At 37.6% G+C, this 17,985-nt stretch overlaps 1 protein-coding gene across 1 annotated transcript in view; it reads left to right on the forward strand.

Annotated features, from left to right (window-relative positions):
- Nucleotides 1-7,711: 7,711 nt before the first annotated feature.
- NOX3 (NADPH oxidase 3) overlaps nucleotides 7,712-17,985 on the forward strand; it is a 40,935-nt gene continuing 30,661 nt past the window's right edge. Inside the window, exons 1-4 of the mRNA XM_009997343.1 lie at nucleotides 7,712-7,756; nucleotides 8,427-8,522; nucleotides 8,722-8,832; nucleotides 10,667-10,751. Coding sequence (XP_009995645.1) covers nucleotides 7,712-7,756; nucleotides 8,427-8,522; nucleotides 8,722-8,832; nucleotides 10,667-10,751 — 337 coding nt within the window. The remainder of the gene's footprint in view (nucleotides 7,757-8,426; nucleotides 8,523-8,721; nucleotides 8,833-10,666; nucleotides 10,752-17,985) is intronic.

Genomic DNA, 17,985 nt, shown 5'->3' on the forward strand with positions numbered 1-17,985 from the left:
GCAGGGACAAAGCCAGTCTTGGTCTGGCTGGAGGAGATGAGTGTTGATTATGTTGTTTGTGTTGCCCTTTCTGGCAGGACACCAGTCTACATATGGTGTGGAAAGAAGGAAAAAGTCTCAGTGCCTTTCCCAAGAGAGAGGAGAGGTGAGAAAGGAGTGTATGCTTGTCTGCTGCTTTCTTCTCCAGGCTCAGATTCAGAACCCCATTGATCAGTAATTGCTCCACTACAGGTGTGAATGTATGAATTCAGAATCTTATTCAAAAGGAATAATTTGAAATAAAATTTCAGTCTCAAGGACCAAATCATGAGATGCAACCACTTGGCCTTTGGGAATCAATATGATGTCCTAAAACTTTGTCAGCAACAGGTTAAATCAAATGTGTCACAAACTGTAAGTAAAAGACTTTTTACCTATGGACAGTATTGCCATGAGATGTTGGCAAAATCTGATTTAGGATTAATGATTTTAATTGCTAAAATTTACAGGGCTTTTAGGAAAAGCTTAGGGGAAGGGATAAAGATGTGGAGAAGAAATATTGGAAGGTGAAATAGACTCAGGCATCACTTGGAAACCTTTGCTCACAAGGGTACTGTTGCTTAATCTATGAAAACACTGTTTAAAGGTCTGTTGTCATCCTCCCACTGGGTCTTTATTCATTGTTTCTTCACCACTTCTTGGTGTATTTGATCTTTATTCTCCCCCCTATCTAGGCCTCTTCATGGCTTGTTCTCACAACAGACAGCTACTTTTTAGGCAGAGCCACTGGCTTATTTGAATTTAAGGTAATGGAAGCAAATAACATTTTAGTGGCAGAGAAATGAGTGTAGAACACTTATAGTTTATGTTTTTATATATTGCTATACTGCAGTCTTTAAAAAGATAGCCTGTAATTACTTTAAAATACAATTTCCACTTTGAGCATGCTAGAAAATGTTTTCTACTAGGTGAACTCTTAGCTTTTGACCTCTGTTCTTGTGTGCAGTTGTGAATTGCCATCTGGAAAGGTTGTACATATCACTACTCTTCCTGCATGTGCATATGATTACTGATGCCAAGGACTACCTAGGGGTGACCCTTTAATGCTCCTATACTGGGCAAACTGCATTTCATTTTTAATTTAATATGGAATAGGATTTAATAATAATCTCGGAATGAATTTGGGAAGGAATATAAAATCTAAATGAGGAGAAATCATTCACTGGAAACCATTCAGATAACATACAGTTTTATCAACTCTGGTAATTTTACTACTATGCAAATGAGGAATTTGCATGGTGATGTGTTTTTTTGGAAAAATTATTTGCAGCTCACTGTCTTAAAAATATACCTATATATGAGTCCTTATATTCATTTAATGGAAGTCTTTAATCATGTTATTGCTACTCCTCTTAGGGTTATATGAAGTCACTTAAATACCTAGGTTTCCTTCTTATAATTGTTTTTGGTGTATCCAGAGGAAGAATTTAAAACTGCATCAGCCAAAATGGATATAAAATATTCCACTGAAAATATTAAATCTAGCACTCAAAAACATTTAATCCTCATAAAAACAGACTGCTAATGAGATCACAAAGCTCTGAATGAGAGCCAGAAATAAAATCAGACTAATCTAATAACTTCTTCATGAAAATTTTAACAAAAGACAAATTAATTTAGCTAAATTAAGTATGCTCATAGTCTAGGGTAAGAAACTTCAGAATGGTCCATTCACTTTACTCTAGTAAACTAAGTGGAAATCACAGATACCTCAAAATGGCTGAGGCTGGAAAGGACCTCTGGAGATCACACAGTTCAGCGTCCCTGCTCAGAGCTGAGTAACCTACACCAGGCTGCTTGGGACTGTGCCTAGATGCGTTTTGAAAACTTCCAAGAGGGGAAGTATCCAAATACCCTTCATAGACTTCATACCCTCTTTGGGCAATCTGTGCCAGTGCTTGGTCACACTCAGAGTAAGAAAGTGTTCCAGACAGAACACTCTGTGTTTCAGTTTGTGCCCATTGCTTCTGGTCCTGTCACTGGGCACCACTGGGAAGAGTCTGGCTCCAGTTTCTTTGAACCCTCCCATCAGGTAGTTACATGATAAGATCTCTTGGATCTGTTCTTCTCTGGGCTGAACAGTTCCAATCTTCTCATCTTCTTGTCCAATGAAAGATGCTCCAGTCCCTTGATCCTCTTTGTGACCTTGACTGGACTAATTTCAGTAGGTATGTATCTTTTGTATACTGGGTAGCCTAGGACTGGACTCAGGACTTCATGCTCCCATAAGAAGCATCCTGTGAGCACAGTCCTGCAAAAGAGTGTCACAAATTGCAGATCAGTGGACTTGATAGGGGCACCTGGAACAGGAGATGAAGAGCTGGAGGGAAGACAGCTGACACACAACTTGTTTGTGCCATATTAGGAACAAAAAAGACAGGACCAGATGAAAAGTATCTGTTACAGGATTTTTCAGGTCTGGTGACACAGAAAACGTCATAGATACTACTGTCATCCCTTTTTCTTCCTGCTCCTTGTTTTTCTCATTTCATCTTTAACCTATTTTCCATGGCTTGCTACCTACAAAAGAGCTAAAAGAAAATTCTACCAGGGTAGTTTGTGAACACATCTATTTGTACAAGATTTCAGCTGCTTTGAGGGGTTGTTTTGTTTTATTAAGCTGGAAAACAAGCTGTGTGGGCAAACTAGCATTTTGCACATATAATTAGGAAGGTAGGATACACTGTTTCTGGAGACGCACAGTAAAGACCTGGGAGATTTTGGCATTTATTGAAACAAATAGCTTTTGAATGTCTGAAATTGCTCCTGAATATATTTTGATTACAGTGTGAGCATGGTAATAAAGGAGTCCCTTGAGACAGAAAAGATGTTGATTCAAATACTAATATATATCGGCTGGGAACTGATTATCTCCCAATCTAGAGCTGTTCGGTTTCTCATTAATACACCTTTCTGCTGCCTTGTGGAAAGAGTCAGAGTTGGGGTTGTCCTCTGCAAACAGGGTGTTGAGCCCTGTGCAGGTAGAAACAATAGTTCTTCCCACACTGGTCAGTGACAATCATTTTGATCTCACACCCTTTGACCTTCGCTGTTCTGTCAACTCCTTTTCTTGACTTCTGTAGCCATCGCTGGCATGTGCTGTGATTCCAGATCCTGGCACTTCCCATCAGCTGAGATATCCCCAGCAGCAATATCAGCTCTGCTAACGCAAGGGAAGTAACTGGTTTCTTGCACTGTGTGTGGTTTATTACACTGTTCTGTGGAGTTCAAGAGGAGCTGGACCTACAACCAGAAGACTTTTCTTCTTTTTAAAGGGATTCTGGAATTTTATTCTGCTTCTCTGGTTAGAGACATAAAACATTTTCTCCATTTTGTGCCTTGTGACCAATGACTTTGTGGACATAGTACTGGTATGAAAATGTGAATATCTTTCACTTGTTGTCCAAAAGAATAGCTCACAGAAATTCAGAAGATCTGGGAGCCCTGCTACAGACAACTGATAATAAAATGAAGAGAACAATTCAATAATTGCTATATCATAGCTAATTCTGCCAGATGCATCAACAGTGTTTTAATAGCTGCATGATTTTTTGTTGTTGTTGCTTAAGCTCCCTTTTGGGACCAAGGTTTTTAATATTTTAAATAAATAAATAAATACGTTATTACTGAAAAAAACCTGTAAACAAGAGGCCAGATGACCTTTAAGTCTTAGTACTCAGCAGTCTTCCCCAGACTGCACACTTTTCTTTTTTTATAATTTCATAAATTCTTGAAGAATCTAATTATTTTTGAATCTTTGGGACTGACAAGGTTGATATTAGATTAGTGTTTTAAGGTTTTGGGTTTTTTTTTAAATGTTCTCAAACTGTGAAACAGTTCCTCCATCCATAATGGGAGTATAGTCCATAAAATATATCCAATAACAATAATGAGGTAGTTAAATAAAAAACCCACAACCCCACTATATTAAGATCTCTAAAAATTATAAAGCTGTTTTTCTGCTACTAGTCACCCAGCCACTGTTTATAGAAATGTAGTAAGATTCTTTTACAAAGCTAGAATCAGGGCATTGAAGAACAACCAAAACTGAACTTTGACCACTGTTCCTTCAGAATTGTCTTTAAAAGGAAAAAGATAACAAAAGGAAAGGGTTTGCAATCTAATCAGCTTCAGCAGCTTCTCTCTCCACAAAAGTTGAATGGTTTATCATATGTACTGTGCAGCTTCTTCATCCATTCAACAGAGACAAATCTCTCTCTCATTTCTTAAACATTATTACAAAACATTATGTAGAAATAATGTAAAAATTAAAGAACACAGCAGTACCACCATTTTGTAACATCTAATACAAGTGTACAGTCTAATATAGCCAGCAATTAAATGGCTGTCAGATGGTCTGCAAAATCAAATCACCTTGATGCTCTGGACTGCTTGTTTATTTACAGCCATCTCTATATGTAGCATAGAAAACTTATTAATTCATCCAGTTTTCTAATAGACATAAAATCAAGCACACAGGAAAACTATGAAGGAGTTAGAGCAGATTTCAGAATAAACAGAAATGTTTTTGTCTTTGAGAAACAAGGCATGTGTAGCTAATAGTAAAATTCAGATAGCCTAGGCAAATGAAATATATGTAGGTATATGTACACAGTCTCATGTTAATAATTAATTTGTCTTGTAAAGGGTAAGCACTGTTGAAAGTACTTAAAAAAAATTACTAACAACCTCAGATAGAGGTTGCTGTCAAATAGAATAGAACTAACTGCGATCAAGATCTGTAGCAGTAATTGATATAAACATTGACATTAACGCTGAGATACTTACATGGAAGAATTCAGCACCTCATAAACCTCTTTTCATGCAAAAACTGACCTTTTAAGCTAATGACAGCATTGCCTGTCTCTTGCATGGGAACTCAACATACTCATCACTGCTTTTTCTCCAACTGTCAGAACAAACCCCTTTTCATCCTCATTCTATGTCCTTTTTAGGACAGTTGCAGCTCATAATAATAATAAAACAAAACCAAAATGGAATTCTGTTAGTTCTTTAATCAATAAAACGTCCTTTCCTGAGTCTTGTCCGAATAGTTTGCACCAGAAATTGCCTGAGATCACTGCAAATCTGTATAACAAAACAATGATGACAAGTTCCTTTGTAGAAAATGAAGCAATAAAGAGCTTTTGTGTTAGCTTTATGTTTTTATTGATAGATACCATACTGGAGACCACACACATTACTGTTATATATGAGAAAAAACATAGCTTTTTTAACAGACAAAAAATAAAGTGCAGTTGATTCATCGGCTCCTTTAAGAGGACTGGCATCTGGACCACATGCACTTCAAAGTCAAATGCTGTACTGAGATGTGATGCTTTGAAGTACAGCTGCTGATCCAGACAAATTTTGGAGCCTAAACCAGCATATGAATCTGCTGTACTCTGAAAAAAAAAAAATAAAAAATAAAAAAAAATCTATTTCAGATGCCAGTTTTGACTCATTTTAGAAAATTGCTGTCTGGATCGGCTGAACTTCAAAGCAGAACATCGCAGTGCAGCCTTTCCCTTTGAAGTGCAGCTAATCCAGATAGTGAGTTTTCTCCCTGCTCCCCCCCCTTCCCCGGCTCCCCTCACCCCCGCTTTATAAGTAGTTAAAATTGGCATCTGACCTTACCAGTATTTCTCCTGGCCCTCTGCACATTCTTCTTTCTTTCTCCCTTATTTCCTTTTCTTTTGACCTCTCTCAAAAACACAGTAATACTCACTGTCTTGTTGGCTCCTGCACTACCAAAGCTATTACAAAAAGGTTGGTTTTGGGAATAGCCTGCATCAAGTCAATAATGGACAGTGGCCAATTATTGCACATGGCATGTTATAAAGTTTGTTAATGAATAATGCTTAATTTTACCATCCAAGAAAAACAAAGCTCAGAATAAATCCCTTGTAAATGCTTCTATTCAGAGTATCTATAACCACATTTCCATGATTCTGTTAACTCATATTAATGGCCATTAGCACTGGCTTAAAAAGTAGCTAGCTTAATAACATTTAAACCTTAAGAAATGTTAAGTTATTTTGTTACAGAAAATTCTCTTTTGCAGCCAAGTCCGGAAGACTTTAAGAAAATGGTTTTACTGAGGAAGGAACCAAAATACTACAGACAGAGTTCACACAGCTTGTGGCAAGAAGAGCCAAGGGTCAATGAAGAGTGCTAACCAGGACAGGGCAAAAGGGGAGCTAAAATCTGGTCAGCAAGGAGGATCTTCCTACAGTGGAATTGGCCATGTTTCAAAGCAATGTCTTCCTTACCACAATTGTTGATACTTCCACTATGTAAGGGGGCCAAGGGGTGGGAATTTTCCTGGAGAATTGCAGAAAGATCAACAAATTATTTTTCTTTCTTAACAAAGGCAAATAATAAAATTTCTTCTTCACATTGAATATAATCATGGTGCAGGCTGCTCAAATAACCACATACTAAAGAAAAGTCTTGAGAGGACTAGCAGTATTCTCTGTTGCACTGACCTGTCAAAAGGTTTTGATCTTGCTGAGAGGTACTGAATCCCTCTGACTCACTTTTGCAGGTGGCTCATTCAATCCTCACAGGAATAGACCTCTAAGTTGAAGGAAGAAGGCTGAAGAATCCTCAGGACAAACCCAAAGGAACAGGAACACCTGGTTTTATAAATAAAAACAAATCCTGAAAAAACATGGGTAAGCTTTAGCCCTGTGCACTCTTTGTGGGTTGCATTTGGAAGAGGCTTATATTTCCTGAGTATCTCAAGTCTTGCCAAAGCAATGTCACTTTGCAAACAAAGCGTGGGAGCAGTGTGCAGAGAGAGCCATGGAGAGCCACAGCACCTGCCAGGCTGCTCATGCCACACGCACAAGTAAGGGACATGGTTTTACCTAACACCTCTGTGCTGAGACTTCTGAAATAGGCACCCTCTACTCACCTCACAGGTCATAACTGAAGGCAGCTGATGTTTGTGAGGCTTGACAGAGAAATCTGGAGGACATCAATTTTTACTTCTCTTCTCCTAGCAGCAAGGCAAGGAAGCATGATTCACGTCCTTACACCAAACAGCATAAATAGGAGAAAGATAAAGTAACTGCTAATTTTATTACTGTAGCCAAATGAATAAAAAATTACCGTGCATTTCAACATTGCCATAATCTATATTTGCAAGAAATCCCAGTGAATCTTGGCACACTTTATTCTGACAATTCCTGACTTCTGAATGAGTGACTTTGCCATTTCCAACAAGTTTTAGCAATGTTCCCATCTTATATTCACATAAGGGATGAATGCATTTGCCACTAAATTAAAAGAAAAATCATGAAGAAATGTTGCACTCTGTTCAAACTGCAAAGACAAGGCAAAAAAACCTCACCCAAATAAATTCTAGGACAAGAGGACAATTTAATGACAGCATCTCTCATTTGCTACAAAATAACCCTGGAGAAAGAAAAGAATGGAGAATGACCAGCATTTTATTTACACAGGTCATGAGACATGTCACTTGGGTGATTGGTTCTTGTCAGAGAGTCCTTAATTAGAAAATTCCTAGAGAGCTCCTGCTCCCACTAGGTGTTTATTAAAATCTAAAGACAAAAGGAGTTAGAAAAGCCTCAGGAATGGACAGAGAACTCAGGTTACACTGGAAGGCAAGAGTCAGCTACTGCTAACATAGGGAAAGGCACTCAGAATGGGATGCTGGATTTTGAATGAAAAACTCTCAGTGCTGTTATTAGTGAGTATTTTTAGCATTTAAAAAAATCTAATTGGCTATATATAAATATTTTAAGCTTGTTTAAAAGACACTTTATGTTTTGCTTACAGTAATATTCCCAAGCTTAATGTAAAACTTGCTATAAAATATTCAGCAGCCTTTTTATAACTAGTCTTAAAAACAATTTAAAGTCTTACTGTTTTATTTTTAATTATTTTAAAGTCTGTGTGCTTTGTTCCTCAGATAAAGGGAACAGGGCTTTGCGATTGTAATTGAAATTATATTCTGAATTATTTTCAGGGGCTTTGGTGAATTGAGTTTGGGGGACAGAGAAAGGAATTTCCTCAGGTCGTAACTTCCTTAATTTATGGAATTGTTTGATTCTAGCTTTTATTGCCTTTTTAGGGACCAGGCTAAGCCCTGCATTTAAGATCAAGTTTACCATCACACAGTAAATGTCATCTATATCCTCTGCAGGGGATGTGGGGATAGAACTGTAATCTTGCATTTGCTAAAAGATAGCCTCATTCCAGCAGGCATTTCTGATTTCTATCACCTGTGGTCAAGAGCTGAGTTACACGCTGATTTTGAAGTATCTCTCAGATACTTTTAAATCTATAACCATAATCAGTTTTATCTGCATTTTAAAATACTGTAAATATCACTAATCTGTAGGCTGTCTGCTTTGTAGCTGGTGTGGCTGGGGCTGAATTTCTATTTGTTTATTGATACCTTTCACTGGTATGAAGATGAAGATGCCTACATTTACACAAGGATTATGCTGGGAGTAAGTATGAGTTTGATTGTTAAAGACCTCCACAAGAAAAATGGATGCATAGTCTGATTTTATTTGTATCCTTCATAATATTTTTGATGCTTCAACAGTAATTTTCCCATATAAGAGTATTATATTAATATAGTATTTTTCTTTTGGTCTTCCTATACAAAGCTTGTAATTTAATTTCTTTATACTATTATATGTACAGTCAACCCTGGCTTGGGCAAGAGCTTCTGCAACGTGCCTTAATTTTAACTGCATGCTAATCCTGTTACCAGTCAGTAGAAACCTCATTTCATTCTTAAGAGGAACAAGCATTGTAAGTACCATTTCTCAAATAGCCACGTTATCCTCCCCTCCCTTTTTTATTTCCCTAGTTCAGCAATATTATCCATATCAAACATTTTCCAAGGAATTTCAATTTTTGATAGAGAATTCTGTACATTATTGCCTAGCTATTACCATTTAAACTGTCAGTATTCATGACTAGAGAAATAAATGGCTTGTTTAACACAGTGCTCTATATGTAACACTGATTTTCGCAGTCACTGCATAGTATGGTGTCATGAAGTGAAAAGTGAGAAACTACAAAAAGCAGATGTAATAATGCAACTTGGCCAATTGGAGAAAATACATATTCATCGTGTGTATTCTGTGTAGCTGCAAAGTGAAAATGGGAGGAAGAAAATCTACAGATAGATAAAAGTGGCATAAGGATAACAAGAAACATGTTTAAACCCTGTTGTCTGACTGGTCGCTATTCACGTCTTCCTTTCTTATAAACATGTGTTTTTGTAATGGAGTGGTCATCTGCTCAGAAGCACTTACATTAACCTTGGCATCATGTATAGGAAGTACTCACTGCTTTGGCTGTACTAGCTACAGTTTTGACTTGCAGTGTATTATTACAGTCAGAGCAATTCCAATACCATATGTTTGGGTAGAAAATGACTGATCACTTCATGACTCTATGAACAACAAGGAATTTAAATATTGTAACAATAATTTTATTTTATTGTAAGCTGGTTCTGATTTCAGTTCTGCCATTTTTTTATTCAGAGTTAGACTTACATTTCCAGCAGTCTTTAGGTTGGGAATCAATGCTGTTTCATAATTGTTTGAGTTCAGAGCTGAGCATTTAAGAATAAAGTCTTGCTGGACTTCTGAATCCATTTGTGAATTAACGAAGTATTTGCATGCCCACTTAGATGCTGAGTAAGAACTCAGAGAACTGGAACTCTCCTTACAGATATTCAATATTCTTCTCTTCTATAAAATATTCTGCTCTTGAGAGCAGTGGTAAAGAGCAGCTTGACTGGCACAGGGATGGTCAACACAGGCTGGATCCTGTGGCCCTCTGGGGAGGTGCTGTGTCTCGGCATTGCACCCCAGAGTAGCCCATATTTTTGGAAGATTTAGTAGCCTAGAAACAGCATGGATAAATGCCAGAATCTTTGGCATGTCACTGTGCCAGGTCAAGCAAGCAATCTAGACACCCAGAACATCATTCAGAGACTGTATTTGGCTGATGAGGGCTGCCTAGGTCCCAGCAGAGCGTGTTAGTGTTGACTGACGGCTGCCTGCCCTGGCCCCAGACTGGCTCTGCACAGAGGCACCCAGCTGGCCATGAGCACACTGCTGGCCAGCACTTCCAATAATGGGGAAGATGGCTCAGTAACACATAAGCATGCAGCCACCTGAGCTCTAGACAGTCTCATCCTCCTGGGGGTTGCATTTCCTGAATGCAGATAAAATGTTTTCCTTGCAAGCTGGCTTTGCCAGCCCTTCAGCTGTGTTCATTTGGCTGAAACTAAAGTTGCAAAGTGGTGGCCCAGCCTGGTATCCGTATATCTGCAAATTACTTAAATCACCAGCCCTGAAAATCCATTCACAAATCACAGCTAAGTGTAGCAGAGGTTTATCAAACCTGGTTTTGAACCTCTAAATAGGCTGAATAGCTTAAGAAGTCCAGGAGTGTCACTGTGCCAGAAACAGCTCCCTGAAACACAAAGTTAAGACTAACCCTAAACTTCCACTGAATTCCTTCAGCATTCCATTTTTAAATGTACTGAACTCCTCTCTTCTCATCTTCAAAATGTGAGCTGTAAGTAGTAATAGGAATGATATAAAACAAGGTCTGCTTTTTCACCAAGTGCTGTGGAGGAGCACTGAGGAGGCAGCTTGACAAAAGCATCGCATTTCACAAGATGGTTGCCTATGGAATAGCTGTAAATGCAAGTAAGCTTTATTATTACCTTTTTTTCTTCTTTGCCTCTGAACTGTTTTGAATTTCACAGTGATTCTGTCTAATGCTCTAATCCCCAACAGCTCTGAGATGTGTTATTTTAGTGCAATCATTTGGTGACTAGAACTTTAAGTAGGTGTAGGAGTCCCATCTGATTAACCATTTGTAACCTTTTTTCTTGAGAGAAGTTTGACTGTTAAGTCATTAAACTTCCAGCCTTGATAGTAACTAATATTTGCCATTTAGTTAATGTAATCAACTTGTGTGCTCTTAACATTTATTGTAAATAACGTACATCAAATCCTAGAGAATAGATGTGTGGGGAGATGACACAGCATTATGGCCTGATTTCCTAAGGAAAAGGTGCTTACAGGTCAGACTGCGCATCTCCACCACTACATCTTCTTCCATAATTTTTCAACCAGGTAATACATTTGACCTGAATTTGGGCCAACAGCTGTCTCAAAAACATTAAATTCTTAAATATTTCTTCATTCGCAATGGGTACAGGGAACTAATGGCTCCCTTGAGGAAAAAAGCCTGCATCTTGAGATCAAAAGTTGTCTGTTCTGTTGGTTCTAGTGACTTTATGAGTTTGGGGTGCTCATTCATCTTGCTGGGAAGAAGACAATGACATGTCCCTGTTCCACAAATCGTTAAAATACCTGGAGAAGACTAAAGAGTGTAGGAATTCAGAGGACATAAGGGGAACAGGAGATAGTGTGGCAAACAGGGATTTGCAAAGAAGGAAGAATGAAACGCAAGGAAGGACACAAGCACGTAAGATGGAGAGATATCTGGGGCAGATATGTCTCTTCAAAAATGTGAAGAAGAGACAGGAGTTAATCACAGTTATTTGGAAGCATGAGACATTGTAGGGTAACAGTTCTACTGCTAGGCTGTCAGGGTAGATCTTGGTCCCAATATTTTTTTCAGTCTACACTTTTGCATGTGTAGGCTGCTAACATCCCCATGCAGTGAGACAAGAATATGAAGTCAGGATTGCCATCAGGAATCAACAGCTAAAATTTGTCCTTTGTTTGTAGTGCTAAAAAATTCAGAGAGGGAGGCTGGGAGATGAGAACATGCATCTTACAGTGTATTATGATGATTTACTTATCTATCATGTCCATTCATTTACCAGAGTTCTGTTCCAGTATAAAGTAGATTCCTATAAACCCCAACATTGCTTCTTTAATTAACAAATCAACCCAGGAATGTAAATTAACCAACTTTTACCTGGTGTAAAATTTGTCATGCTCCAAAAAGAAAGCAAAACTGCACAGTCAAACCTTTCATGCTTTAGGATTTTACATTCACATAAAAAATGTTTGCTAGTGCATTAAGGCAGACAGTATGGGAAGCACAAGTCTATCAGAAAAGTGATTAATTTATGGATTCAGTAATTCCATGGAAAAGACACAAAAGATGATATGAAATGACAGAAAGCACAATTATCTAATTCTGTCACTCTCTAGGGAGAAACTGAGGGTTTGGTTTTGGGTTGTTATTTTGGTTGTTTGTTGACTTTTTTTCCAGAATATAAAATGGACAAATAGTTAATGAGAAATTTGAAGATGAAACCAAAAGACATGAAATTCTCATGAACAAAACATGATACCTTATGACCTCATGCTTCCCTAACAGACAAGTGAGAAACTACTATCATATTTGGGAAAACACTACGGTCGCTGTGGAGTCAGCCTTGGGTAAAGAATGTCTGGATGTCTGGAAAGAAACTCAGTTACCTGAAATTAAATTTCAAATTCATTGAAAAACCGCACAATCTACAGCACATACTGTGACAGAAAAGCAAACTTTCATAGTCAAGAGGTACCCACAAGTATATTGAGTCCATTTCAATAAAATCTGACAGTGTTAAAACAATATGTAAAGAAATGCCATTACCGTCTCTACTGACACATTATTTATCCAGGTACTACCTATATTGCTTTTTATTACACAAAAGCATAGTCAACTCCTATTATTTTATTACAATTTAGTACTTAGTTAAATTAATGTTGACCCTGGAATGATCAATAGCCTAAATGTGGCATCCAGAAGTTAAACCAGTTCACCCATCAGATTGGTAAGCTTAGCCTCACAATATAAAACTGTAGACTCTTTTATTATGAATATAGCATGTATTCATCTCAGCTTGCCAGGTGGTCTTATTCAAGCATACTTACTTAATAGTGTGCTAAAAATAGTCAGTGCAACATTAGTATGGTCTGGCTTCTAGCAGGCAGGCAGATCAGCTGAGGTTCACGTGGCCTTGGAAAAAGTACATCTGTATCTTTAATTTTTCATCAGCTCTAATATAAATTCAAGAGCAGGCTTTAATTGGTCAGGTCATAAAGGGATATAATTAGAGACTAGTGGAAGAGGGAAGTTAGAGGAAGGAGAGAGAGTAAACAATGCTATCTATAATCAAGAACATCATTGAAAATTCAGTATAGGGAATTCTGCTTAGTTTGGCTTCCTGTGTTCTGCATGCCTGTGTGTGATAAGAGCTGTCTGGGAGTTATTCACCCACTAATAAATCTTCCTTATAGACCTGTAACTCTGCTATAATAAAATCATAGTTTCATGCACTCTCAGTTTGATCAGTGCAAATCATTCTAAGCTTCCTAATGCAAAAGAGACTTTTCAGCTGAGAGGCAGCTGTCTGAAACCTGAAGATATCTACAGGAGGTAGTAAATGATGTTTTGTAAAACTCTTCTAACTGTATTGGTTTTATCCTCACAAGAAAGTACATTCATACATTTTCTGAGCTGGGGAGTGTTGAGGATAACTTTTTTGGTTTTTACTTTGGCATATGGTGCACACTTTGAAAAACAAACTGCTTCTTGTGTTGTTTTGATGTTTGCAAAAAGGTTATATAGATACACTGTTGCAATAGCCTTTGAATTATTATTCTTAAGCAATCTTAAGTTTAAGCAATCAAGGGAAAGCAGAGGAAGGACAGTGAGGTTCTTTGTAGTTAAGCTCTTTGGTGGTTCCTGCTCCTTAAACATTCCAGTAGTGCGATTTTCTTTAAAAACATGTAAAATGCAGAAAAAAAGTATAGTGATGCCAGATGTGTTTGGCTTCCGACAAGCAGTGAAAGTTTTTTATAGCTAAAAAAACTAGAAAACCTTTCAATTTACAATCACATTCTGGAAGTGGGGGCTGTGTAAAGGGCTCTGAGTAACATTTTTTGTGTAAACGATGAACTTTTCAAGGAAGCAGATGCTTATCTTCAAAAGAGGTTTAGTTGATAACTCAGTGTTGTACTTGCAGAAATTACAGAAAACCCAATTTCCATTAAACTGCATTTTTTAAGTTAGACTATTTAAATCCAGACTTAGTGCAAGCACTAGGAAGGAAACTACATTAAATGAAAGATTGTCAGCATCCAGCTAGGACAAGAAAACAGCCTAAGTCATGTTTTTCTTTGTTGTTTATAACCACTCTAAAGAAAAAAGAAATTCAATGCAAGTATGTGTGTGGTCGCTATTGTTGCAATTTTTACATAACTTTGACTTTTTTTCATTCACAAACACAGCATGAAGTTGAAATAAGGGGTTTTTGTAACTAGAAATGGCACAAGGCAGTGGGTGGCAAAAGAACCCAAGCCTGGTTGGGGGCAGAATTCCCTGTGACTAGGTTAGCTGCTTGCAAAGCCACTTTCTCCACTGTGGGCAGGAATACCAGAATTTGACCCTTTGATTTTGTCAATATGGGTTGGCTAACCAAACGTTTAATGGCTAGCAGCAAGCTCTGATTTGATTATTATCCTGTACAGGCATGCAGAAAAGGAGAGAGTGAAATCTTGTCCTTAGACAAACACATGCAATTTCTCTTTAGTTCGATGAGAGTTGTGCATGCTTCACTGAAGGCACAATTGGCTGAATAAGATGAGCTAAATTGAGAAGACTTTCAAGATAATTTAATTATGTCTCTTTGTCCTTAAGAATATGCACAGTAAACACCATGCTCTAATAGCAACCTTTTTTCTCTCTTCCTCCTTCCTTTTGTTTGATCTCAGAGGTGGACTAGATAGAACATCTTGGGATCAAATACAAATGAATGTGTGTTAGGTGCTTCAGAGTTTCTATATGTTGTTAAAAACAATAGTCAAAATCCTTCAGTCTTCATGCACAGTTACAAAAAAGAACTTTAAAGAAAAGATTGTATTATTTGGCCTGTACTTTATATTGGGTAATGTAGAATGAGGAAAAAATGGAAAAAAAATCCTGAGGTGTACTACCTCAAACTTTGCACTCATGGTTATCTAACTAAGTGGTGCAGGGAGAAACAAACAAACAAACAAAACAACAACAAAAAAAGACAACCAAACAACAAAAAATGTGTTGTCAGTTCAGATTTCCAAAATCTATACATTAATTTTGGAATTACTTACTGAATTCCATACACTGCAGATGCAAAGGACTTTCAGAAAATGCACTTGAGGGTATTTTAGTTAATGGCAATGTATCCAGTGCCAGACTTTTTAGTCTGCTTCAACTATTTTACATTAAATGAACTACACTGAAAATGGCATTAGGTCTTTGCACTCTTACCACCCAGCTATAATTCACTTTAAGATTGCATCATTTTTCTCTAGCAGTACACACACACACACACACACAAATTAATCTGATAATAGTCTAGGCAGTATTTAAGATCATGGGAGATTCAGGTAAACCAACATATTCAGTACATCATTAGTTTGAATGTTAGTATTTTCAGGTGTGTCATTATACTTTGTACATTAACAGCTACCACAGAATAGCTTGCAAAAAAAACCCACAACAAACCAACAACAAACAAAACAAAAACAAACCCCAAACCTTCTCTTTTTCATTCTGAAAGTCTTCTACACCTGCAATATCCTTTAATTTTTAGATGAAAGCTGGAGGGAATGTCACCCCAAAGGTAAATCCCAAAGAAGAGGGCATGATGATGTTTCTATTTACAGTAACAGAATGAAACAGAACAATATGCAGATGGAAAAAACAGTCTTAATAGCCTGCAGAAAAATCTTACTAGGTTAAGTTGCAAAAAAGCAGATCTCTTCTTCCAGGGAAAATTTGCAATGTGCTTAGCCTTCATTAAACCTTAGGCTTGAGAGTTTCTTGGGAAGATACATCTATTCAACGCACAGTTTTTTTCTGTTTGAGATTGCAAATACTCTGTTAGGAAATGCAGACCTTTGTCTGGAGGAAACTACCACCTCATTTCATTCTCCACAATCAGCATATACCAGCACTGGGTTTCCTGTCACTGCTGACATGGCTGGAATTTGTACAAATCATGCACAATCCTGCCATTTGAGGAAAGTGCAAGATTTTATAGCCTTCTAAACAACAGAAATGTTATCATTTCACATGAAGATTTCACAATCTGCACTATCACTTTTTAAAAAGTCTGTGTTTTAAATGTGAAAGAGAGAAAGTGTGTTATGCTTTGAACACATATTTGAACACCTCTATTCAGTGTTGCTATTTCAAGTGAGCAGAGACAGTCCAAAACCTGGAGTTTATATGCTGCAGGGAACCCTAGGTAAAAGAACACTATGGGTCAAAATTGTGTGTAACTGACATATTGCCGTTAAAAAGAGCATCATACAGGCATTGAGGACAAGAGGCCCACGTACCATTACTGGTTGCAATTAGTATATGCCAAGATGCAGCCACTCAGAATTAGTCCACTCAGAGATTCATTGTCAGGGCTTTCCATCCTTTGAAAGTTTTACTTAATAAAAATGTATAATTTTCTTAATTTCTCCCAGCCAAAACCCCTGCAAAATGATTATACCTAACGGTTAGTTTAGATTTTATTTATGAGAGAAAAAAAACCAACAGAAGAGTAATTAGAAATCTTACCAGATGATGTAATTATTGAAATGTGTGAAAATCAATTGAATAGTAATAAAAGAAATATTTCTTATAAAGTACAAAACAGAGAAGTGATAGGGGAAAGCTTTTGTTTTCATATTGCAGATGTATTCAACCTCCAGGACCTGAGTCAGCAGTTTCAAGAGAGCAACACAAGAAAATAGAAGAAATACAATCTTTTTTTCCCTTTGTTCTGGCTTTTGCAAGATTTCATTTTTTTAAAAGCCATTAATAATTTTATGGATCTGCACAGCAAAATGAGACTAACCTAGTGAATTGTGATGTTTATGGATATAGCTTAGAATAATAACAGCAAAGCTTTTGGATATACAGTTTTGAAATAGTTCATTAGTGTAATGCTCCCATAGTCAAAATGGTGAGTAGCAGAATCAGACAATAATTTTATTATCTCTAGTTTTCTTGTGGGTATTTTGCATGGTAGCTCTATTACTTTAATGTAATATAATTTGCTGTGGTTCAAATGATTAATTACTACTACTGTAAGTTCTGCTAGATCAAGCTAATAAACATTCAGCACAATTTCCTGTCCTCTTTCCCTTAGTCCAGGACCAGACTACATGCAGCCCGGAACTCCACAACCTACCACAGACAGAGCTCTGTTGCCCTATATTCCTGTCTGCTAAGTGAGCTCTTTTAGATGTCAGTAAAATCAGGTCCTCATCAAGCATTGAGTTGGTTCCCTGCCAGCTGGATCTGATAACATCTTTACCAGGCCAAAACATCTGTTCTGAAAGGAGTTCCTTGTAGGAACAGTTTCCCCCCTTTCCCCACTCAGCGCTTAAAACTGCTGTTACACTTAAATACGTAAACAGTGTTTATATACTACTTATACATCAGTTGTATGCTGAGGAACAGATTGCCACAGCCCCTACACAGCTGCCACCTCTCAGGCTTCTTGGTTTTGACAGTCTGAATCCACATATCTCACTCACTGCTTGTGGTCTTATGCAGCCTGCCTTCCAGTGTCCTGGTGCTGCCAAGGTGCTGGGAGCATCCCTCTCACGCTCAGGCTCCAGGGAGCGTCTCCTGCTTGACACTGGCCAGGTTGTTTCACATGCAGCACCTAATCCATAGCAACATTCACAGGACATGCCGGGTCACTGAGTCCAATACACTCTAATGCTCCCAGTCATGTCACATATGCTATTTCATAAAATGACAGCCTTCAGCCAAAAGCTGCTTAGATTGCTTGATCCCATTATCCCGTTTATTGAAAGGTTACTTTAGAGTCTCATTCCTTTGATGGCTTGAATCTGTCTTCTAATTTCCAGGCTCATTTTATCTCTGTGCAATTCATACCCATTTGGATTCAGTCTCTTTCCT

This window comes from Chaetura pelagica, unplaced genomic scaffold, assembly GCF_000747805.2.
Source record: "Chaetura pelagica isolate M959 unplaced genomic scaffold, ChaPel_1.0 scaffold315, whole genome shotgun sequence".
NCBI classification, from domain to species: Eukaryota; Metazoa; Chordata; class Aves; order Apodiformes; family Apodidae; genus Chaetura; species Chaetura pelagica.